The 25,566-nt window shown below is 44.8% G+C and overlaps 2 protein-coding genes across 10 annotated transcripts in view; one reads left to right on the top strand and one right to left on the bottom strand.

Annotated features, from left to right (window-relative positions):
• The window catches only part of RSPRY1 (ring finger and SPRY domain containing 1), a 48,360-nt gene extending 41,257 nt beyond the window's left edge, over positions 1-7,103 (bottom strand). For 2 of the 7 annotated variants that reach the window (XM_056526219.1, XM_056526226.1), the window contains exons 1-2: positions 6,817-6,960; positions 794-1,273 (exon numbers count right to left, since the gene is read on the bottom strand). In XM_056526219.1, coding sequence (XP_056382194.1) covers positions 794-1,140 — 347 coding nt within the window. In that variant the 5' untranslated portion in view covers positions 1,141-1,273; positions 6,817-6,960. The other 5 variants (XM_056526221.1, XM_056526224.1, XM_056526222.1 and 2 more) reach the window with 5 other exon arrangements.
• Positions 7,104-7,109: 6 nt separating this feature from the next.
• PSME3IP1 (proteasome activator subunit 3 interacting protein 1) lies at positions 7,110-25,323 on the top strand. 3 transcript variants are annotated; one of them, XM_056526229.1, is made up of 7 exons: positions 7,110-7,207; positions 16,136-16,268; positions 20,678-20,776; positions 22,201-22,323; positions 24,049-24,184; positions 24,654-24,715; positions 24,899-25,323. In XM_056526229.1, the coding sequence occupies exons 2-7, from the start codon at positions 16,145-16,147 to the stop codon at positions 25,111-25,113; spliced, it is 759 nt and encodes a 252-aa protein (XP_056382204.1). In that variant the 5' UTR covers positions 7,110-7,207; positions 16,136-16,144; the 3' UTR covers positions 25,114-25,323. The 3 variants fall into 3 exon arrangements, with proteins under 3 accessions (XP_056382204.1, XP_056382202.1, XP_056382203.1); XM_056526227.1 differs by lacking the exon at positions 7,110-7,207 and adding an exon at positions 7,214-7,363; XM_056526228.1 differs by lacking the exon at positions 7,110-7,207 and adding an exon at positions 7,374-7,442.
• Positions 25,324-25,566: the final 243 nt, after the last annotated feature.

Raw genomic sequence — 25,566 nt, 5'->3', positions numbered from 1 at the left:
TGATTTAAAAACAATTTTTTTTTTCTCCACCAGAGTACCCCTTTAACTTTTTAAGAGAGGTTGTTTATTTGGACACACAACAATTTTAGACATGTTATAGTAAACAAGCCACCAACTGTTAGGGTCTAAGCTGGGTGAATCTCCTTGCTTGTTCTAACTGATCAAAACTTTTGACATGTAACAGTTTTTCAAACGACAGTAACACTTTTAGACCATGCAAAAGAATGCCTTTCCACAAAACTCCTTAGGAACACACAAATGAAGGTGCAATCCCTCAATTTATGAGATCAGGGAGTCTTCCTGTTTAGAACCCCTGTAAATTCATAATTATCTGACTGCTGTCAAATAATTATATACGTTTACAGGTTTCCTTGGATTAAAAACAAACCAAAAAATAAATAAATATAAAAAACAGAAAACAAATGACACTTTTCTAGATCTGCTTCCACTCTGGTGTCCCCCGATGTAGTCAATCATTGGTCTCATTGATCTCTGCTTGCCTGTACAACAAATGACCAATGATTAGGCCCATGATTGACTGCAGAGTCATGTGAACAATGTTTGTGACCTCACTGTACTAGGCCAGATGGGGGACATCAAGCAGAACCAAATGTAAGCTAGTTATAGCCTGTGGTATTTTCAATTTATTTGTTTATTTTGTTTTAGTTATATATCCCTGAAAACACAAACTCATCAAAAAAAAAATGTTTTTAAATAAAACACAACAACCACCAACTACAGAGAATAAACATCCCATATAAAAAATTATTAAATACATAAATAAATAACTTACTTGTCCACAAGAGTCCTAATGACGGCCAAAGTATCCAGCACCAGGCCATCCACATTTGGCTTTTTTCGCCGTGGCTCGTGTGGTCCCCTTCCTCTTCGAGGAGGTCTTACTGGGTCTCTTGGGCGGTGTCTAGAGTCACTGGCAGGTGCAATACGGTTCTCAACTTGTTGACTGGGTGAGTCTACATTGTCCTCCACTCCACTATCTTCTCTGCAAACACAATTGTTCCCCATGTTACTGGTCCTCGATTGTTCATTTAAACAGACTGTATGGTGCCCAAAGTGCAACAGGAAACCTTGTATAAGGCTTCTGCTAGCGTAAAATGCAATCCAAGCGAACACAATCATCTAGAATGTTTTACATCTTGCAGCTGCATGGTCAGGAATCCGGCTTTTCTCCATCCTCCTCTGGAATCTTCAAGTGCTCAGCCATCCACTGCCCAACATTATCTGAGACAAGGATCCATGTCTCAAACACAGTCTGGAGAAATTAAAAAAGGTGTTAGTCCAAGGAACACATAAAACAGAATGATTTCCTATGAACTGATGTTACTATGATTTATGACAAAATCCACTCATTCAATACAGTGTATCATGCCTATACTAGCTCTGTGTCATGCCATCAATGAGTGACTGTGTAGCAGCCTCCTGACTGCACATCCAGAGACAGCAGTCCTTATGAATCAACTGTATAGCAAACAAGCTACTGCTACAGCAAAAAACTGGGTTGACAACTAATGCAGAACTTATTTTTGTAGGGCCTCTAACCTGGTGATAGCCAATTGTGGGAGTGGTCCAATATTTCTGCAACCTTTGTAGGCATAAAAGATATGTTAGACTTGGGCATCTCTGACACTCCCCATAGAAATTAATGGAACGCATGTTGTCTACAAGAACAGTGGCTCCATATCAGAGATCGTGGGGGTCCCAGTGGTCAGACCCCCTGCACTCAGATACTTCTCTACTTTTCTGTGGATAAAGAAGAAGATCATTTTCACCTGACAAACCCTATCAATTTAGAGGGGGATTACCAAATCTGGGCAAGTGTGTATGCATTCCCATGGAACTGGATAGAAGAATGCCTTCTGGGTGCCAACAGCAAAGGTTTTCATCAGTTAAAGGGGTATTCCAGAATATATCTATATCTCAACTGGCTCCAGAAAGTTAAACAGATTTGTAAATTATTTCAATTAAAAAATCTTAATCCTTCCAACGCCCCCTCAATACATCACTATGGGAGAGACGGAGATTACCGAAGGGAGCACTACGGCTCTGCCATAGAGTTGTATTGAGGGGGTATGTCAGCCGCTGCTTCGTGTGTTGGTCAACACACCCTCTTCTTGCGGGCTGCCCCCCGATCTGAAGTTTTTCAGCACTGGATATCTCCTTTAACTTTCTATAGCCAGATAGAGAGATAGAGAGATTATATATGAAATCTTTTCCTGGATAACCCCTTTAAACTTTATTTTTTGCACTTCTATGAAGCGGGTGTGTAACGTGCCAATACTGAACTAGAGACAAATAGGACCCTTCAGCTCAAGGGTTGCAATACAAAAAATATATCCATATTAGACTCATCTGAAACTTGCCTTAATCTGACAGCCGAACACCGGTGTGGGCAATACTCCACTATGAGGGACAGGTATCCAACACTCATACGTATAAGTAAATAAAACCACTGAAGTATACAGAGAAACTCCTATAAGTCCATATTATAAAAACTAAAATTGCCCCCTAAGGCATAAACAGATCGAATACTGTATATCTGAGATCTTCAGCCCTGACTGTCATTGCACACGCAGGATCTCACACATAGCAGCAACATGCAGAAGAGGGAACATATGAATATTCATTAGGGGGCGTGAATTCCAGACTAACAAGGAAGAAAAGCCAGTGCACCTCAGGGCTAGGCAACACACCAAGAGCCGTATTCACATATTTGGATTTTTAACGATATTTCAGAAGCAGCGGCACCAAAACAAAACCAATTTGGCTCAGTGTTGCGTATGTTTTTGTGCTATACGGTTTTAACAGAGGCATACGTTTGTAGCCTTTTGCATTTGTTTTAAACATACATTTTTTTGTTTATGGTAATATATGTTAAAGCTGTAAAACAACCACAAAAAAATAAAAATTGAAATTATATTACCGTATATACTCGAGTATAAGCCGACCCGAGTATAAGCCGAGACCCCTAATTTCAACCCAAAATCCCAGGAAAAGTTATTGACTCGAGTATAAGCCTAGGGTGGGAAATACATCATCCCCCCCTGTCATCATCCAGACCCGTCATTAACATCCTCATCATCCCCTTGTCATCATCCCACACATCCCCTTATCATCCCACACATCCCCCCTTCATCATCCCCTTGTCATCATCCCACACATCCCCCCTTCATCATCCCCTTGTCATCATCCCACACATCCCCTTATCATCCCACACATCCCCCCTTCATCATCCCCTTGTCATCATCCCACACATCCCCCCTTCATCATCCCCTTGTCATCATCCCACACATCCCCTTATCATCCCACACATCCCCCCTTCATCATCCCCTTGTAATCATCCCACACCCCCCCCCTTCATCATCCCCACCCCCCTTCATCATCCCCACCCCCCTTCATCATCCCCACACCCCCCCCCCCCTTCATCATCCTCTTCTCATCATTCGCCCTCAGTGGTCTTCAACCTGCGGACCTCCAGAGGTTTCAAAACTACAACTCCCAGCAAGCCCGGGCAGCCATCGGCTGTCCGGGCTTGCTGGGAGTTGTAGTTTTGAAACCTCCGGAGGTTCGCAGGTTGAAGACCACTGCGGCCTTCAACATGCGGACCTCCAGAGGTTTCAAAACTACAACTCCCAGCAAGCCCGGGCAGCCATCGGCTGTCCGGGCTTGCTGGGAGTTGTAGTTTTGAAACCTCCGGAGGTCCGCAGGTTGAAGACCACTGCGGCCTTCAACATGCGGACCTCCAGAGGTTTCAAAACTACAACTCCCAGCAAGCCCGGGCAGCCATCGGCTGTCCGGGCTTGCTGGGAGTTGTAGTTTTGAAACCTCCGGAGGTCCGCAGGTTGAAGACCACTGCGGCCTTCAACATCATCCAGCCCCCTCTCACCCCCTTTAGTTCTGAGTACTCACCTCCGCTCGGCGCTGGTCCGGTCCTGCAGGGCTGTCCGGTAAGGAGGTGGTCCGGTGAGGAGGTGGTCCGGGCTGCTATCTTCACCGGGGGCGCCTCTTCTCCGCGCTTCCGGCCCGGAATAGAGCCGTTGCCTAGACAACGACGTATCTGCGTCGTTGTCAAGGCAACGTGACTATTCTGAGGCCGGGCCCGAAGCGCTTAGAAGAGGCGCCCCCGGTGAAGATAGCAGCCCGGACCACCTCCTCACCGGACCACCTCCTCACCGGACAGCCCTGCAGGACCGGACCAGCGCCGAGCGGAGGTGAGTACTCAGAACTAAAGGGGGTGAGAGGGGGCTGGATGATGTTGAAGGCCGCAGTGGTCTTCAACCTGCGGACCTCCGGAGGTTTCAAAACTACAACTCCCAGCAAGCCCGGACAGCCGATGGCTGCCCTGGCTTGCTGGGAGTTGTAGTTTTGAAACCTCTGGAAGTCCGCAGGTTGAAGACCACTGCGGGTGGGGGAGTTCACTCGAGTATAAGCCGAGGGGGGTGTTTTCAGCACGAAAAATCGTGCTGAAAAACTCGGCTTATACTCGAGTATATACGGTGTATGTATATATATATATATATATATATATATATATATATATATATATATATATACATATACACACACTATATCACTAATATACTTCTATGGGGGAAAAACATACAAGATACAATTTTTTTTGTAATACAGTGGAAGTTTTCTGTCCCATAATTGTATACAAACATACAGGGGACAAAAACAGGTCCAAACTGACTGACAGCTTCAAACGCCAACCCCCTGCACGGCACTCAGGCTGTCCTTGTGCTCATGCATCTCTATAGGAGAGTTAGAGACTCACCAGTACAGCGTTTGTGTATCTCTGGCTTTCCCATAGAGATGCATTGGGAGGGTGTGTCAACCCCTGCTCTGTGCCTGAGGAGAACCGGAGATCGTGGGTATTGGTGGGGATTTGGGGTCACATCGGTCAGACCACCAGTGATCAGACACTTATCCCTGATCCTTTGGAAGCTGGGCCGACACACCCCCTCCATGTTTCTCTATGTGATAAATGGAGGGGACGTGTCGGCCACTGCTTTGTGCTGTGCTCGACACACCCCATTCCCAGGGACTGCCAGGGTGCCAAGCAGGAGATCAGGGGAGTCCCTGTGGATAGGGGACAAGTTTAATTGCACTGAAGTACTTATAGGTTTACTGGAGAAAACTCATCTCCCATCATACTGCTGTGACATAGATTAAACCAACCCTAAGGGTACATTCACACTGCAGAAATTGTTCAGCGCAAAGAAAGAACACGTTCATTCTTTGCACGGATTCCGCAAGCACTGCATAGCTGTCAATGGTGACAGCTCAGTGCATGCTCCCCTAGCGCCGAAGTATTTTCGGCCACGCCCACCAGACAGAATTTACGCTCACTGAATTCAACGAGCGGAGATTCCGCAGTGTGAACGCACCCTAATCAGAGTCACTGGCACTAACAGGGAGTACCAGCAGGTTAGTGCAGGTGCCGCTGCTGACAGATTCCCTTTAAGGGTAAGGTCACACATGCCATATTTTGCAGCTGCATATTTTCCTACCTATTTAAGTCAATGGTAGCATAATCAGCTGCAGGAAATATGCAGCAAAATACAGCACATGTGGCTTTACCCTAAAAGGGAACCCAGGTGAATTGAGCAGCCTGACCTGCCAGGATCATGTTATATGGCAGAATAAATGGATTTATAACATCAAAGCAAAACATTCAATACAACTTGCATGTTAATGAATAAAATCCCTGCTCTTTCCAGGTTAAGGAGTCCAGTGGGCGGACCTAACCGATAACTGACATTTCCGTTACAGGGTAGGAGGTCAATCGCCGATCAGGACAGTCTACTGGATATTTCCCACAATCTATAGATCAGTCTGCTCCTCCTGCTTTGTATCATGGTGCCAGTAGATCATGGTGACACGTTCCAATAAGTAAGGGATCAATGGGATAAGTTCAGTTTCTAATACACGTATTCAGACTGGGAGGCCAAAGTGCCCTACTTGAGGGCAGCATACATGGGGCAGGGCTGTGGGGCAAGGTATACATGGGGCAGGGCTGTGGGGCACCCATGGGGCAGGGCTGTGGGGCACCCATGGGGCAGGGCTGTGGGGCACCCATGGGGCAGGGCTGTGGGGCACCCATGGGGCAGGGCTGTGGGGCACCCATGGGGCAGGGCTGTGGGGCACCCATGGGGCAGGGCTGTGGGGCACCCATGGGGCAGGGCTGTGGGGCACCCATGGGGCAGGGCTGTGGGGCACCCATGGGGCAGGGCTGTGGGGCACCCATGGGGCAGGGCTGTGGGGCACCCATGGGGCAGGGCTGTGGGGCACCCATGGGGCAGGGCTGTGGGGCACCCATGGGGCAGGGCTGTGGGGCACCCATGGGGCAGGGCTGTGGGGCACCCATGGGGCAGGGCTGTGGGGCACCCATGGGGCAGGGCTGTGGGGCACCCATGGGGCAGGGCTGTGGGGCACCCATGGGGCAGGGCTGTGGGGCACCCATGGGGCAGGGCTGTGGGGCACCCATGGGGCAGGGCTGTGGGGCACCCATGGGGCAGGGCTGTGGGGCACCCATGGGGCAGGGCTGTGGGGCACCCATGGGGCAGGGCTGTGGGGCACCCATGGGGCAGGGCTGTGGGGCACCCATGGGGCAGGGCTGTGGGGCACCCATGGGGCAGGGCTGTGGGGCACCCATGGGGCAGGGCTGTGGGGCAGTTAGGCCACGATAATCCCTCAGCTGGTATCCACAGGTCCTCCCCATAAGGTGCAGTGTAATGTGGCCCCTGGTATATCAGGCTCCATACCGATGACAGATACCGCACAGTGTGCACACACCTCTTCTGCAGCACTGGGCTCTCCTGCGTTGTTCTCCTCACATCTCACGCTGCATCTGCAGGACAAAGAAGCAGGTAGACAAAACAATGGGCTGGGCACGTGTCATACCCGCTGCACACCCCCCTCCACACACACTCATTCACCACCAACATTATAACGTCTGTAGGAGCGGAGCAGCCTCTTACCGTTATAAGGCTCACGCAGTATAACGCGCACTTCCTGTTTCCTTCGCTTCTCTCTGTTGCTGAATACCAGACCAATCGTGACGCGACTAGCCGGGAAGTGAGTTGTGATTTCTGCGCATGCCCACAACCTCTTTCCCTTACGTTATCAATGAACCGACACGTCGTGAAGCCGGGACGGCCATCTTTCTTAAAACGCGCTCGGATAGGTCGGCGTCTATAGACAGGCGATCTTTCATTGGCTCTTGGCTAATGTCAGGGGTGTGTGTGATTGGATGGAGCAGTGTAGTAAGCTCAGTGTTGATTGGGTCGGGCCGCTGTCGGCTCTACAGTAGCTTTTGTGAGCTGAGCGAAGAAAGACAGTGGTAAGATTGGGGTGTCTGTGGAGGGGAGCGAGCGTATGAGGGGCTGCTGGGAAAGGAGCACTGACCTGAGGGGGTCTTAGTATGTTTGTGCTTTCTTTACTTAAAGGTTTCCTATGTTTTGTTGCTATATCAGGCTATGGTTGTTATTTGTAGAACTACTAGTCCCAGGATAGCAGGTTTGGAAAAAGTTTGCTGAAAACTCAGTTTATCCTGTTAGTGTGTATTGTGTGTATTCCTGTGCATACACGAACAGGTTAACCCAGAAAACCAAATGATTTCCAGGATTTGGTGGGGAATGGCTAAAGTAGGGGCCCGGAGACTCCTGCAGGACACATACTGCTGGCTATTGAATGTCTATTATAGTGGTCTCTCAACTGTGGACCTCCAGCTGTTGCAAAACTACAACTCCCAGCATGCCCGGACAGCCGTTGGCTGTCCGGGCATGCTGGGAGTTGTAGTTTTGCAACAGCCGAAGGGTCCACAGTTTAGAGACCTAGGGTCAATTGGAATGATGGAAACAGAAGAGTGCAAAGCTGTCTCTAACCTCCTGTATCCAGGGTGTTATACATGTCTGTCACATTCGATTCCAGAGATCATATCACTCAGAATCAGTACAAGATAAGTGATGATCGCCATCCCTCTAATTGTAGACGGTGCAATGTGAACTTGTAATAGCCGCCTCGCAGGAATTCATCTAGTGGTTTGCTTGTACCCCTGCACTTTAAAGCGCTCCCGTCAGATCCAACAAAAATTTATATATACACATATGTATATATATATATATATATATATATATATATATATATATATATATCTATCCAGTAAAATAAAACAGCAGCACTCCGGTTAAGATGAAAGCGTGTCAGGCTTTATTCATCAGATGCTACGACGTTTCAACCGTCTCTCACGGTCTTTGTCAAGCCATGGCCGACCAGCTTGCACCCGTGGACATCCTTGGGAGTGCGGTCCTTCTTGCGGGATATATATATATAATCACTCAACCTAATCATGTACATCTAATTTTTGTGTTCAGCACCTCTTTATTTTTTAATTTTTTATTACACTTTTAATTTAGCTCACTAGTCTGAATTCCTCTCAAAGGGAGGGGGCGTGGCATCACTTTGCAGGTCTCCACCCCCTCCCTCAGTATGTTGTCTGCTCACATCTCCCCTAGCATTAGCAAAACTACAACTCCCAGCTTGTCCTCACTGACAGTAGCGGGACACAAGCTGACAGTGGGAGGATTTTTCCTCCAGCTGTGAGCCCTGCACTCACAGCTGTCAATTAAGGAAGTGTGTCCATGACATAGGTGATGATGCATGGACACAGCAGGACTAGTATGTGTCCAAGCAGGCAGGGGGGCAGTTGTTTGACTGGCTTTTTCAGTATGAAATACTGAACATTTTCTAATGAAAGCAATTGCAAAACCTATTGATCATACATGCTTTACAACATATCAAATGTTTTTGGATCTGACAGTGACCATTTAAGACCTAACATTTCTAGTCCCGACTTATCTTTGGCATGTTCCTATAAGTAATTACAATTACAAACAATGTTTTCTTGGATGCCGAGAATACCACTCCCACTTCTTTTTACCTCTCCCCCCTCCCCGACCCAGAGACAAGTCACATCCCCCAACAATTCACTCTTTACTATTCACGATATCAGCAATGATAGCCTACACAGTTTCACTAGTTTACCCACACTTATAGAGAACACCTCAGCTGGTGATATAGTGTCAGTTCCGTTTCTTCAACCACTTCTTCACCCCATGAATGTCATCACCACTGAAGCTATAATCCATCACCCACCCAATACTAATGCACCAACCTTACCTGTCACTAGTGGTTCTCCTTCACCTTCCCACTCCGCTACTTGTGTAAAACCACGTCCTACTGTGGTGCCCACTCCTTCATGGGGCAATACTGACCCCTCTAGTTAGAAACAGACCCCATATTAACAGTACCAGGGATGTGGAATTCATATCGCCTGATGCCCGGGACATGCCGTTCCGGGCGCCGGGCAGGTGAATTTTTCCGGCCCTTAGCCCTGCTTTGGGCAAGCAGGGCCGGACGTGACAAGCGCTGCGGCGATCAGCGGTCTGTATGGAGTGGGCTCTGGACTCCTGCCCGCTCCATACTCTGCAGTCCTCAGCTGTGGAAACTTGCATTCTTCGAATGCAGAGCAGGGGGAGGGGAGATGAGAAGCTGTGTACATCTCCCCTGCTCTGCATTCTTTCTCCCCGTGCAGATCTGTGTCCTCTGCCTTCGCTCCCCCAGCTTTAGCTTCGGAGAGCTGAGGGGAGGAGCGGTCGCACGTCTGCACGGGGAGATGCATGCGGCGATCAGCAGTCTGTATGGAGCGGGCTCCGGACTCCAGCCCGCTCCATACTCTGCAGCCTCCCGGCTGTTCTCAGTACCCGGGGGCCTCCGCTAATAGCCAGCATGGCTGGCTATTAACCCTTTAGATCGCCGCTGTCAAAGCTAACAGCGGCGTCTAAAGGGATATTTGAATGCTCCCTGGTGGGCTAGTGGGGTGGATCGCCCCCACAGTGTGATCGCAAGGTGGGCGATCCACTATAGAGGTAGCCGGAGGGCTTACATCTGCTTCCTGCTGTCCGGCTCTGTCCTTGATAGATCCTGGCTGGACCAGGCTCTATCAATGTATCTCAGAGCACACAGATGAATTGAGTTCAGTAGAATCTATTCATCTGTCTGAGGAATCTAATGATTCCTCTTAAAAGTCTAATAAAGTGTAAAAAAAAAAAAAAAAAAAAAAAAAAAAAAGTTTTTAAATAAAAGTTTGAAAGACACACATTAAAGGGGTTATCCAGGAAAAAACTTTTTTTTTATATATCAACTGGCTCCAGAAAGTTAAACAGATTTGTAAATTACTTCTATTAAAAAATCTTAATCCTTTCAGTACTTATGAGCTTCTGAAGTTAAGGTTGTTCTTTTCTATTTAAGTGCTCTCTGATGACACGTGTCTCGGGAACCGCCAAGTTTAGAAGAGGTTTGCTATGGGGATTTGCTTCTAAACTGGGTGGTTCCAGAGACACATGTCATCAGAGAGCACTTAGACAGAAAAGAACAACCTTAACTTCAGAAGCTCATAAGTACTGAAAGGATTAAGATTTTTTAATAGAAGTAATTTACAAATCTGTTTAACTTTCTGGAGCCAGTTGATATATAAAAAAAATTTTTTTCCTGGATAACCCCTTTAACCCCTTCCATGTTAAAAGTTCAAATCACCCCCTTTTCCTATATAAAAATAAACATATTTAGTATCGCTGCGTGCGTAATTGTACGAACTATTAAAATAAAACGTTATGTATCCCGTAGGGTAAATGTAAAAAAAATATACAAAACCACTGAATTGCATTTTTTATAATATCCCAGAAAAAAAAATGTATAAAGCGATTGAAAAGTCAGATTAATACCAAAATGGTACCGATACAAAAACAGATTATGGCACAAAAAATTAGCCCTCATACAGCCTCGTATGCGGGAAAAAAAAAAAGCTACAGGGGTTGAAAAATGGCAATTAAAATAATTCAAAAAAGTTCTGAATTTTTTTTAAATTAGCAAAACATGAAGTAAATTATACAAATTTGGTATTGCTGTAATCAGGCTGGCCTAAAGTATCAAAACAACATGTTATCTCAATCATAAGGTAAATGGTGTAGAAAAGAAAACCACCAAATCTGCAAAATTATCTTTTACTATTTCAATTTCACTTCCCTATTATATATATATATATATATATATATATATATATATATATATATATATATATATATATATATATAATCATTATAGCAGGTATTTATGGCTATTATAGGGCGAGGAGGAAAAAACGAGAGTCTAAAAGCGAAAAATGGTCCGCACAATTGGATCGTCATTAGGGACAAGTAGATCTTGCTCCATTTTAGTCCCGTGGACAAGTAGTTTTTTATAAAATTTCCACACCCCTGAGTACGATTGAAGACAATCCGAGATTACTTCACACCACGACCCACAAAAAGAAAACTCGTAGAGGAGGTCAACATCATCTCAAAAGGAAAATTTTCAAAAATAAAGTAACTCCTGCTCTTCCGGCCACTGCCAATTTAGCTATTCAGCAAGATCCTTATAATGGTTCAACGGTAACCGAACAATTGGGACCCAAACCGTCCACAATAAAGATTTTTAATCTTTCTAGACATAAATTAAATCAAGGTGAGCTGTCCCTCTTGCAAAAGGGACTATCCTATTGTCCCTATTATTATTTTAAAAAATTCGATCTATTTCTCGATTTATACAATTTCACTAGACGTTTGACACTACAGCGCCACATCTCACTACCTAATATAACCGAAAAAATAGCACCAGTAAAGAACACTCCGCTAGGTATACATCCTGATGTAAGACCAAAATCTAAATTTTATCCCACGGCCAGTCAGGGACACTGTTTGAAAACTTTCCATGACCTAGTTGCAGGTGAATTTAGGAATTTTCCCAATACCTCAAGTGAAGGATGTCTTAATAAGCCGGAACGAGATGCACTCAACAGTTTTGAAAAAAAACGAAGAAATCGCGATCCGCCCCGCGGACAAAGGGGGCGGCATTGTGATTCAACAGTACTAAGTATTCTGCACGTCTTGGGTGTAACCAGTGATTATTTGATTTACTGTTGCTTTTCTGTAATCAAAAACCAGTCTGGTCTGCCCATTCACCTCCGATCTCAACAAGGCACTTGCGTCCACACAACTGCCGCTCACTGGATATTTTCTCTTTTTCAGGCCATTCTTTGTGATCCCTAGAGATGGGGGGGGGGCTTATTATTATTTTTTTTTTTAAACAAGAGAGAGAGACTATGTCAAAAGTTGTTGACTGCACCAGGTCTCACTCCTGAGACCCGCTGCCATCATGAGTTATTAGTCAGGGAAGTTGGGTGACGTAACGTCTCCAGTCTTGGAAACCAGTTTTCCCAAGACTGGAGCGGCACCCAACACAGAATGCTGGGTGCTGCGGGGGGGGGTCCCAGCAGCAGCGGCGGGACCCCTGCGATCAGACATTGTATTCCCTAGCCTTTAGATAGGGGATAAGATATCTATGGGCAAAATACGACTTTAACCCCTTACCGACGCAGGACATAAATGTACGTCCTATGCATAACCGCAAGCATTGGAGCGATGCTCTCGACATGCGCGGCAGGTCCCGGCTGCTGATAGCAGCCAGGGACCCGCCCGTAATGGCGGACATCCGCGATTGCGCGTATGTCCACCATTAACCCCTCAGATGCCGTGATCAATACAGATCACGGCATCTGCAGCATAGCAGTACTTTGCCGCAGTGATCCGATCATCCAGCATGGCGGCCAGAGGTCCCCTCACCTTGCTCCGGCCGTCTCCCGGGGTTTTCTGCTCTGGTCTTCGATCGAGCAGACCAGAGCAGAAGATGACCGATAATACTGCCCAGTGCTATGTCCTATGCATAGCACTGAACAGTATTAGCAATCGAATGATTGCTATAAATAGTCCCCTATGGGCACTATTAAAGTGTAAAAAAAATTTTAAAAACCCCCTCCCCCAATAAAAATTTTAATTGTTCCATTTTCCCTATTTCAACCCCAATAAGTGTAAAAAAAAAAAAAAAAAAAAAAAAAAAAAAAAAAAAAAATATATAAATATATATATATATATATATATATAAAAATATATTATATACATATTTGGTATTGCTGTGTGCGTAAATATCTCAACCATTAAAATAAAATGTTAAGGATACCGTACGGTGAACGGCGTGAACGTAAAAAAAAAGTCCCAAAATAGCTGCTTTTTTATAACCTTTTATTCCAAAAAAAAATTAATTTAAAAAAGTAATAGAAGTTTTATATAAGCAAATATGGTATCAATAAAAAGTACAGATCACAGCGCAAAAAATGAAACCACATATCGCCGCTTATACGGAAAAATGAAAAAGTTATAGGTCTTCAAAATAGGGGGATTTTCACCCCTCAAGGACCAGGCCCATTTTGGCCTTAAGGACCAGACCAATTTTATTTTTGCATTTTCGTTTTTTCCTCCTCTCCTTCTAAAAATCATAACTCCTGTAACGCTTGTTTTTGCGTCACCAATTGTACTTTGTAATTCACTTATTTTGCCATAAAATGTACGGCGCAACCAAACAAATATTATTTATGTGGGAAAATTGAAAAGAAAACCGCAATTTAGCAAATTTTGGAAGGTTTTGTTTTCACGCTGTACACTTTCCGGTAAAAATGACATGTTTTCTTTATTCTGTGGGTCAATACGATTAAAATGATACCCATGTTATATGCTTTTCTATAATTGTACCGCTTAAATAAAATCTCAAACCATTTTAACAAAATTAGTATGTTTGAAATTGCCCTATTTTGACCACCTATAACTTTCTAATTTTTCCATATATGGGGCGATATGAGGGCTAATTTTTTTGCGCCAAAATCTGTATTTTTTATCAGTACCACTTTTGCTTAGGTTTTACTTTTTTATAAAAAAAAATTTGGAATAAAATTTGATAAAAAAGCTTCAATTTTGGACTTAAAAAAAATAAATTTACGTTTACGCCGTTCACCGTACGGGATAATTAACAATATAATTATACAATATATTTTAATAGTTCAGACTTTTACGCACACGGCGATACCAAATGTGTGTCTTTAATTATTTTTTTTATGCTTTTTTGGGGGTAAAATGGGAAAAACTGACGTTTTACTTTTTCATTGGGGGAGGGGATTTTTCACATTAATTTTTTTTACTTTTTTTTTTTTAACCCTTTTTATGTCTCCATAGGGGACTATTCATAGCAATCAGTTGATTGCTAATACTGTTCAGTGCTATGTGTATCAGTATTATCGGTGATCTCCTGCTCTGGTCTGCTCGATCTCAGACCAGAGCAGAAGATGACGGGAGACGTCCGGAGCCAGGTAAGGGGACCTCCGGCCACCATGGTGGATGATCGGATCGTATTGATCATGGCATCTGAGGGGTTAATGGCGGACATCCGCGCGATGGACAACCAGAATCAGGGCGGAAGCCAAGTCTATGTAAAAGTATCGTGGGTCTTATACTCCCTATGTAGAAGGAACAATTGTGACAGATGATTCCCCTCAGATAGGGACAGCAAAGGGGTATGAGACAAAGCAATCTTCCATTCCTCATCTGTCAAGGGACCCAGTTCACAGCAGCGGAAACGGCGGCGGACAACATGTTTATTCTTTGCACGGATTCCGCAAACACTGCACAGAAATATAGAAATTGTTTTTAAAGTCAGAAATATAGAAATTGTTTCATTTTGTTTATACTATTTTATTTAAAAATGGGGGGAAAAAGGGGTGATTTAAACTTTTATTAGGGGAGGGGCTTATTATTTACTACCTTATTGCCCCTTAGGGCAGTGTTTTTCAAACAGTGTGCCTCCCAGCATGGCCAAAGGCTGTCCGGGCATGCTGGGAATTGTAGTTTTCCAACAGCTGGATGCAAACTGTTTGGAAAACATTCCCATGGGAACTAGACTACTACTTGCAGACACTAACAAGGCTGTGCTATAGGAGCCCATAGAACAGCATTGATCAGTGTTATTGGCGCTCCATTACTTCAGGCTGCTGAGGCTGCCTGCATTATTGAAGCACCAATCAGACGAGCTAAGGTACATGTAATGAAGCCAGTCCTTTCAGCTGATCAGGATCTTGCAGGTTTCGCCGCGGGTGTCCCGATCAGCTCTATTGAGCTACCGAAGATTTTTAGCATTTTTGACGCCGCGATCAACTTTGATTGCAGCATCTAAAGGGTTAATGCCAAACATGACCCAGATCGATGATGTCTGGCATTAGTCAGTATGAAGCAAGCTCAACCCCTGAAGCTCTCTTCATACACCCGCCCCATGGCTGTGCCAGTCGTGGAGGGGTTATGTCCTAGTGCTGGAAGGAGACACGGTGAGATCTGCAATGGAGGGGCCAGGCCGCACAGCACGGGAGCTGAGCATACCACTGCAACATTGCCCTTCCCCCTCCGGTGTGCGGCCCACTATTTCTCCTCCCAGTTAGATAATTGCAAAGTTTAGCGAAGGGCCAAATCGCTGTATCGCAATCCGCCATAATCGCGATTTGATTGCGATATATCGTGCAGCCCTAATAGGAATCAGATAAGCGTTACTGTCATAAAAAAAACTTTTCACGTCACTTGAACATGTCAAAAGTTGTTGAGTGCACCAGGTATTCCTCCTGAGACCCGCTGCTATCATGAGATATTAGTCGGCAAAGTGGGCAACGTTGTGCTCAGCTTTCCGAGAGATCCATAATTTTTTTTTTCTGCATAAATGTCTATGCAGAGAAATTTACAGATCGCTCGGCCGGCTAGGAAGCTGAGTGTAATGCCACCCGCTTCTATGGATAATAATAATTTTATATAGTGCCAACAGATTCTGCAGCACTTTACAATATTGGGGTACTAATAACTATTTTAACAGGAGGAGTAAGGGCCCTGCTCACGAGAGCTTACAGACTACAAGGAATGGGGTTGAGACAGAAGGCATAAAGTGCTTTTAGTGATACAATGGTCCAGCCATATTAACTCACGATTGCAGTGGGTCTCAGGAGTGAGACCCAGTGAAGTCAACAAATTTTCACATGTGAGAGACAAGTAAAAAGTTGTTTTTAAAAGGCAGTGATGCTGTAAGACCATGTTCACACGACTAAACGTCCGACGGAAAATCACATTTCCCTGATTCTGGGTTTGTTGTGCTGCAGGTGTTCAGAATGGACGGACATGAAGGGGATTTTGTAATTAACAAAAAGTTTGTAACTGAATCGGAAATAGAGGAAAAACGAAAGAAGAGGCAGGAAGAATGGGAAAAAGTGCGGAAGCCAGATGACCCAGAAGGTACATACAAAGGAAAAAATAACTGATGCAACTAACATAGTAGTAATATATTACGTTTCTCATTATAATAATGTATGTCAAAAGGCACAACCCACTTTTGTTAGCCGGCTGTCTCCTCGATGGCTGCTGAATTGCCCACCATTCTACTGTTCTCATTGGGAAAAGCTTCCACTTAACTCATTTCAGTGAAATGTAAATTAAGAACTGTTAAAATAAATCAATAGGCAGCCGTGTATTATGCTCAGGAAAAGCAATATTGGTCTCAGAAGAAGAGGAAGATTGCACTTGTCATGCCGCAGGTTCAGGCTGCGTTTACACATTATATAACATATCAATAAGACCACTCAAAAGAGGACCATGTATAAAAATAGGTATTGATAAGTTATATCGTTTAGTGGTTCAAGTACCACAGGACCTTATCATTTGGTTCACATTATATGTATCCCTTCTTTATGCTGGTGGTAATTATGAGTTTACACATTGTAAAAAAATTATCCTTTTTTATTTTTTTTTAAACAAATAAATGTATTTATTTAAAGTCCATGGGAGGGCTCAACAAATCCCAGTTCGCCATGGGAACATTTTGTGGTGCCACCTGGGTTTTTGTCAGCCTTTTCAAATGGGGGTTGTCCATCTTTTAAAAACCCAAACTGTTTCACTCCTGCCTCCATTCCGTCACTGATTTCCCCCCCCCCCCCCCCCCCCCCATTCTACCTGTGGATGGCTCCTGTATTACATGAGCAGTGGATTTCACCTCACAAAAAACATTTTTTTTTTTTTTTCAGAGCACATGTTATGGAAAAATGAAGGAAATCATTACACAGTACAATTATTAGTCTGGCAAAAAAACAAGCCATTATGTGGGTATATAGATGAAGAAATGAAAGGGGTATTTTGCCCATAGACATCTTATCCCCTATCTAAGGAAAGGAAATAAGATGTCCAAATACGGTCTCCCCCATGTACGAGGCACAAAATGCTGGGTGCGCCAGAATTTTTTAATTCTGGCGCTAGAATGTGTGCCAGAATTTAAAAAATACCTGACCAACTCTGCATTTTGCTGAGAGAACCTGGAAAAAGGGGTGTGGCTGCTGGGAAAAGGGGGCGTGGTCATCAAAGAGGTGTGTTCCCAACATTTTCTGCAAAATCCCAACATATTTTACTAAGGTTTCCACAGAAAATGGTGTATTTGAGCTGAGGAAAACCCCACAGCTCAGAGCTATGTGTTAAAGGGGTACTCTGCTGCTCAGTGTTTGGAAGAAACTGTTCCGAACGCTTGAGCCGGCGCCGGGAGCTCGTGACGTCAGAACCCCGCCCCCTCGTGACTGTCATTAAGGGGGTGGGGCTATGACATCATGAGTTGCCGGAGTACCCCTTTTAAAAAAACAAAACCAAAAAAAAAACATAGGGAAAAGTGCAAAATGTAGGGAAACCTTGGGCGGGAAAACCAACTATTAGTAAATCGGGGCCAATGTGGCTAATGTCTGCCTGTATAAAAACTTTGGGCCTGCAGTTATCTAATATCAATCAGCAACGACCATTTGAGTATATTATCCAATTTTTGTGTATAATTTTTGTCAAATTAGAAATGTATGTTTAATTTTTGCTTTCATATTAAACACAATGACAGACATTTATCAAGAGATTTAGTTAATTTTTTTTTTACTAAAAATGTTGCACAAATGTCGCACCTGCGACTATGCAATTTTTCGTGCGACATTTTGACTGGAAAGTGACAAAAGCAAGTTTTCCAAATCTCAACTACGTAGTAATAATTTTAAAATGGACTACGGGTAGTCTGGTATTCATTAACTGCGACAGTCGCAACTGCGCAACAAGGTTAAAAATTTACTAAATTTACTCCAGCTCAAACATGGAGCAGAAAAAGCTACTACCCGCCTGCACCGTACATCTCCCATCTGTCTGCTACCTGTTGCAAGACTACAACTCCCAGCATGTCCATACAGTGAGGGCATGCTGGGAGTTGTAGTATTGTAGCGGGCGGACAATGTGCAACGTGGGCGGGTGGAAGACAAGGGGGGTGGGGGTATGTACAGCAGTGTCCCCATCCCCATCATTATCTTAGGGTAGCAGGGATAGAATCAGAGGAGCCTGGGCGGCTGCAGAGTGATGCCAGCCCGGGCTCCTTTTAACATACCTTGGAGCCGCGGATGCCGCGGCTCCGCCAGATGTTAAAAGGAGCCCGGGCTAGCCACACTTCAGTCGCCCGGGCTCCTCATATATCCTGCGGCGCCGTAGTAAGGAGCCCGGGCTAGCCACACTTCAGCTGCCCGGGCTCCGTCAACTATTATCTCAGCAGCGCCTGGTTAGGAGCCCGGGCTGACATAACCCAGCAGCCCCCCCGGGACTCCCACAGCCGGGCAGGGAGATGTGTAGGTGCCGTCCCTGCCATCACTCAGCACTGCGGTACACGCCGAGAGATGGCAGGGACGGCTTCTGCACATCTCCCTTCCCGTCTGCAGTGTTATGTCAGTCCGCTGTCCTTACCACAGCGCAGCGGAGTTTGGTGTAATTTCCTATTTCCCGCTGGGTCCCGTGTCAGGTGACCCGGCAGGAAATATGAAATTACAGTGATTCTCTGATCACTGCAGCCAGGGAGCGGAGCGCATTACCACCCGCTTCCCTGGCTGGCACGAATACAACTCCCAGCATCTCCTTACAGTAAGGATATGCTGGGAGTTGTAGTCATGTGGTGCAGGAGATTTTCTCCCCCCCCCCCCCCCCCCAACAACTCCCAGCATGTCCTTACTGTAAGGACATGCTGGGAGTTGTAGTTGTGCGGCAGGTGACGGGCTTGTCACCCGCCCCCCTACAACTCCCAGCATACCCTTACAGTGGGGATATGCTGGGAGTTGTAGTCATGTGGTGTGGGAGATTGTTTCCCCCCCCCCCCCCCCCCACACTACAACTTGCATATCCTTACTGTAAGGGCATGCTGGGAGTTGTAGTCATGGGCGGGTGACAATAAATGTATTAACCTATTTTATTTAATTATTTTTTTTTTTTCTCATTTCAGATCCGTGTATCCTGTGGACTACTTCGGATTCGGTGGACTGCTTCGATGATCAGCGTTTTTTTAAATCTGTTTAATGTTAATAAAATGGTTAATGAGGGCTTGTGGGGGAGTGTTTTTTGGAATACATTCTTTTGCAATGTGTTGTTTTTTTATTTTATTTACTTGACAGGCTTTGTAGTGGAAGCTGTCTTATAGACAGTCCATTTAGTAAGCTGAGGCTTACCGTTAGCCAAAAAAACAGTTCGTGCTAACCCCCAATTATTACGTCGGTACCCACCGCCACAGGGGTGCTGGGAAGAGCCGGTACCAACAGGCCCGGAGCATCAAATATGGCGCTCCTGGGCCTAGGCAGTAACAGGCGGGCGTTATTTAGGCTGGGGAGGGCCAGTAACAATGGTCCTCTCCCACCCTGGTAACATCAGGCTGTTGCTGCTTGGTTGGTATTTGGCTGAAAATAAAAATAGGGGGGACCCTATGTGTCTTTTTTTTTATTTTTTTAATAATTATTTATGCAAAAAAAATAAAATAAAAGATTCCCCCTATTTTTAGCCAAATACCAACCAAGCAGCAACAGCCTGACGTTACCAGGGTGGGCGAGGACCATTGTTACTTGCCCTCACCAGCCTTAATAACGCCAGCCTGTTACCGCCTAAGCCAAGGAGCGCCATATTTGACGCTCCGGGCCTGATGGTACCGGCTCCTCCCGGCCCCCCTGTGGTGGTGGGTGTCGGGGTAATAATTGGGGGTTAGCGCTAGCTGTCATGGGGGCTAACGCTAAGCCACGGCTTAGTAATGGACTCTGTCTATACAGCTTCCAATACTAAGCCTGTCAAGTAAATAAAAAAAATAAAAACACGTTTAAAAAAAAAAATGTTATTCCAAAAAAACACTCCCCCAAAAGTCCTCATTAACCATTTTATTAGCATTAAACCAAAAAAATGCTGATCACTGTAATCCACAAGATACACAGATCTGAAATGAGAAGAAAAAAAATGAGTTAGTACATTTAGGGGGAAAAAAAGCGGTAAGAAATGTAAAAACAAAAAACATATATATATCACACATTTTTTTTCAAAGCTTCAAATTTGTGTTCTGAAGTCATTTATTGTTTTTTGCTTATGTATGCTAAAAAAAATGGTATTCAAAAGGGATTTATTGTTTTTTGCTTGTGAGCCAAATTTATCAACCCCCTGTGATAATAGTATAATAAATATGTCATACATAAGCAAAACCAAAAGCAAGAAAAAAATGCCTACAGAACTTGCTTACCAAAGCAACGATGATAAATGTCCCTCAATGCGCTTAGACATTTCTTCCTGTGTGTGATCTTCTTTTGGTATGACAGTGACTGTGATTTCAATGTTTTTGCCAGAGTGTCCAGAGGAAGTATATGACCCAAGATCTTTATATGAGAAGCTTCAGGAACAGAAAGAAAAGAAACAACAGGAATATGAAGAACAGTTTAAATTCAGTAAGAAACTTTGTAATGAACTTTCTAACTGCAACATATTTAGTATTATTAATGTACCTTGGCTGTAGGGTGATAAAGCATTAAAAAAAAATTTAAAAAAAAGCTGGACACTTAGCTATTGCTAAACTTTCAGCATGCCCAGTCTGTAGTTAGGATGTCACCCTAGACTTCTGAAGGATCTGTCTTCCTAAAAGCCCCAGTGCACATTAGAGAAAAAATGTCTAACTTATGTGGATAGAGGCCTCCTGACAGATAAGGTTTGGGGAAAGAAGGATTTTGAATTGCAAAGCACAGTACCGTATATACTCGAGTATAAGCCGACCCGAATATATGCCGAGGCCCCTAATTTCACCCCAAAAACCCAGGAAAAGTTATTGACTCGACTATAAGCCTAGGGTGGGAAATACATCATCCCCCATGTAATCATCCAGACCCACGTCATCATCCCCTCCCCCCCCCCCCCCCCCTTCATCATCACCACCTGTCAATCTCTTCTCAGTGGTCTTCAACCTGCGGACCTCCAGATGTTGCAAAACTACAACTCCCAGCATGCCCGGACAGCCATCAGCTTTTGTTTTGTACTCTCCTCCACTTGGCGGGAAGGAAGGGTGAGCTGGTCCGGGCCATCTATGCAGCAGGGACCATCTGGTGGGGAGGGTTAGTCGTTGCGGGCTGTCCATTTTCACCGGGGGGGCCTCTTCTCCGCGCTTCGGGCCTGGCCCCGGACTAGTTATGTTGCCTTGACGATGACGCACAGGGACGTTGTGCATGAACGTCCCTGTGCTTCGTCGTCAAGGCAACATCACTAGGCCGGGATCGAAGCACGGAGAAGAGGCCCCCCGGTGAAAATGGACAGCCCGCAACGACTAACCCTGCCCACCGGACGGTCCCTGCAGCATAGATGGCCCGGACCAGCTCACCCTTCCTTCCCGTTGAGGGGAGGGGAGTACAAAAGGCTGCAGTGGTCTTCAACCTACGGACCTCCAGAGGTTTCAAAACTACAACACCCAGCATGCCCGGACAGCCGATGGCTGTCCGGGCATGCTGGGAGTTGTAGTTTTGCAACAGCTGGAGGTCCGCAGGTTGAAGACCACTGAGAAGGGATTGACAGGCAGAGAGTTCACTCGAGTATAAGCCAAGGGGTGCATTTTCAGCACGAAAAATTGTGCTGAAAAACTCTGCTTATACTTGAGTATATACAGTATTTGTGGACTCTAAAGATAAGCTTCCATCTAAGATGTCTGGCAGCTTGTTACACTTTTTTTTTTTTTTCCAATTGGAAATACCTCTATGCTATGCCCAGCCTAGTATTCATGTTTTCTGGAGGATAACTATTGAAGGTGGATGGACACATTGATTATGCAGAGGTGATCACAAGTGTGCATATAAAAACTATTCTTATCTTTATTCTTATTTATTTGCAGAAAATATGGTCCGTGGTCTTGATGAAGATGAAACACACTTTCTTGATGAAGTTTCAAGAAAACAGGAGTTGCTGGAGAAGCAAAGGAGGGAGGAAGAAAAGAAAGAGTTGAATGAATTCAGAATATCCTTCTAAACTAAGTGACAGTTTACAGTATAGTGGGGATAGGAGACATAGCAACGCGGACATCCTCACAGTGTTGATGAAAATCCTGAAAGAAGATATTTACCAATCTAAATACATAACAAATTGTCTGCAACTTTCACATTCTCAGGATTTCAATGGGTTGTCCCAGGATAAATATTGTCGGTGTGTCGCTAAAAACTAGACCTGAGCTCCTGTTTTTATAGTTTTTATGACATCATAATTAAAGTGTATATATATTAGTAGTGCACAACATTTAAGCACCCTGGAACTCTATATCTGTATCCAAGGGTTTAACCACTAAATGACTGCAGATATGCCATTTAACTGCATTAATTTCTTCTTAAAGGGGTACTCCACCCCTAGACATCTTATCCCCCTATCCAAAGGATATGGGATAAGATGTCTGATCGCAGGGGACCCCCGCAATATAGCATGCGGCACCCACCTGTTTCTGCTCCAGAAGCGCTGGAGGGTCTGGGTCCCAAACCACCGGAACGGAAGTCCGTGACGTCACGACTCCACCCCCTCAATGCAAGTCTATCGGGGCTGTCACGCCCCCTCCCATAGACTTGCATTGAGGGGACGGGGCGTGACGTCACACGGGGCGGAGTCGTGACATCACAGACTTCCGTTCTGGTGGTCGGGACCCAGACCCTCCAGCACTTCCGGTGGGTGCCGCATACTATATTGCGGGGGTCCCCAGCGGCGGGACCCCTGCGATCAGACATCTTATCCCCTATCCTTTGGATAGGGGATAAGATGTCTAGGGGTGGAGTACCCCTTTTAAATTAGTAATATTCATGTCTTTCAATCATAAGAGACTAGGGATCAACCGATATCGTTTTTTTAGGGCCGATAATCGGTGGAGGTTAGGGCCGATAGCATATAACTTATACCGATATTCCGGTATAAGTTATCGGCTATTTATCCCCACGCGACACCGCTGCAGATCTTTGATTTAAAGCGGGCGCTTTAAATCAATGATCTGCAGTGGCTTTTGCGGTGCCATAGACCGCCACCGTCACCCGCTACTCTCCCCCTGCCTGTCCGGGGGTCCTATCACCGCCACCCCCGCACCGCTCCACCCCACCGCCGCACCGCTCAGCGCCCCTACTGCCGCCCCGCGTAGCACCCCCCACCGCCCCGGCCCCATTGCCTCCCCTCTCCCCGGTTTTATAATTACCTGTGCCCGGGGTCCACTCTACATCTGGCTCCGGTGGCGTCCTCCTGAGCTGTCACTGTGCGCACTGACGGTGACGTCGCGCACGTCACTCCATCACTCGTCATTGAGCACAGCGTAACGCAGGATGCAGCAGGAGCCAGAAGTAGCGTGGGCCCAGGGAACAGGTAATAATAAAACCGGGGATGGGGGAGGCAATGGGGCCGGGGTGGTGCGGTGGGGGGTGCGACTCGGGGGGGCGGTCGCTGTGCGGGGGGTGGGACATTATCGGCTTATCAGCAAGGTAATTGCCGATACCGATAATGCCCAAAATCGTGATTATCGGCAGATAATATCGGCCAAACCGATAATCGGTCAATCCCTATAAGAGACATTTGAAGAAGAAAAGAATGAATATACTTACTAAGTTGCACCTGTATATTTTGCCCAATACACCATAAATTCCTGAATCTCCTCCATTGTTGCTATGATTATATTTTTACTATTAAAAACTGCTTGTATCCTTAACTGTCTTGGCCCACAATGCCCGGAACATAGCTGCCACATCCACAGAGCATAAGAAGACTGATTCTGACAAGAAGCCATTGACAAAGCTCCCTGAAAACAAAAATAAGTTTTCTCAGTCCAAATTGCTGGCAGGGGCAGTTCGGCACAAGAGGTTTGTACTGCATCTTAAACAGAATATTTTCACCTAATTGAAGACATGTTTATGAGCTTATTCATAAGAAATGTTCTAAAATCCTTTCATTAAAGATATAGTAGTCCAGCATATTATTTCAACAATGAAGTAAGGAGCCATTGAAGTGGTTATCCAACCTGATATAAATAAAGCCTATTGGTTGTAGAAGGGCAGAAAAATAGAACTACTTTCTTCCAGAAATTGTGCCACTCTGTATATTGCTTCTGGCTCCTAGTGCAGCTCTGACCCCATTCACTCTATTGATTCCTTTGTGTAACAGAAAGATTTGCAAGTTGTTTAGCTCACATATAATTGCCCAGACTGGATTTATTGCAGCAAACCCTCCCCTGTGGGAAATTTTCTATACATGGTTTATATTCACTGTTAGCCAACAGCGTTGTTAAAATATTTGTTAGTTCTTTATTTGTAATACATATATTTTTTCCAGTAATTCTGAAAGCTCCAGTGCAAAGAAATTAAAACTTGAACAGGAACACGATAAGTTGAAAGGTATGTATTATCAGTCTTTCTCCAGAGACTGTAACTGGACTTAATGAAGCTGTAGTGTCCAGCTATGTGCCATTATATACAGTATTTGGTAGTCTACATTTAAAGGTTTTCTTGTAAGTTTTATATGATGATGTTTGCATTCTCGGATCTTGTGTATCATACTATGGTGTTTTATGTTTTCAGAAAGTCATTCTAGCTCTGTCGGAAGCTCTTCTCTCACCGGTTCCCGAGTTCATTGTCCTTCAGCCTCCATTTGTATTGGAATCTTACCGGGTCTAGGAGCCTATTCAGGAAGTAGTGACTCAGAGTCCAGCTCAGACAGTGAAGCCACAATAAACAACATGGGAAAGATAGTCTCTTCCGTATTTCGCTCAGGCACTTACCTTGATGCACCTTAAAGTGCATCCATAAATCAGGAAAAAAATGATCTCCGTAAGCCCAGCAGTGGAAGCATCCACTTACATGTAGAACATGGACACAGTCGGGGCACATAAACTGCAGAGTGCCCAGACCTCATATCCTTTTACTACCCATGATAACATCTTTCTTTTGTGCAGTGCGTTTTTAAGCTTAAGAGCTTATTGAAGCAATTAAACTTGGTAAACCAAGGTGTGCTGTGTATGTCAACTTCATGGCAAGTAGGATGCATCATTTCTACAATCTCTCATTCTGTCATATATATATATATATATATATATATATATATATAAATAAAATCTCTGATAATGTTGAGCTACTTCTTTATCCTAGCACCCATTTTAGAAAGATCTGTGGTATAGCACAAATACCAGATTTTTTTTCTTCCCATCCTTGTCATGTATTGCATATTTACAAGATCTCTCCTAAGTCAA

The sequence above is a fragment of the Hyla sarda genome, chromosome 6 (assembly GCF_029499605.1).
Source record: "Hyla sarda isolate aHylSar1 chromosome 6, aHylSar1.hap1, whole genome shotgun sequence".
Taxonomy (NCBI): domain Eukaryota; kingdom Metazoa; phylum Chordata; class Amphibia; order Anura; family Hylidae; genus Hyla; species Hyla sarda.
This window is presented reverse-complemented; position numbering and strand designations above follow the sequence as displayed.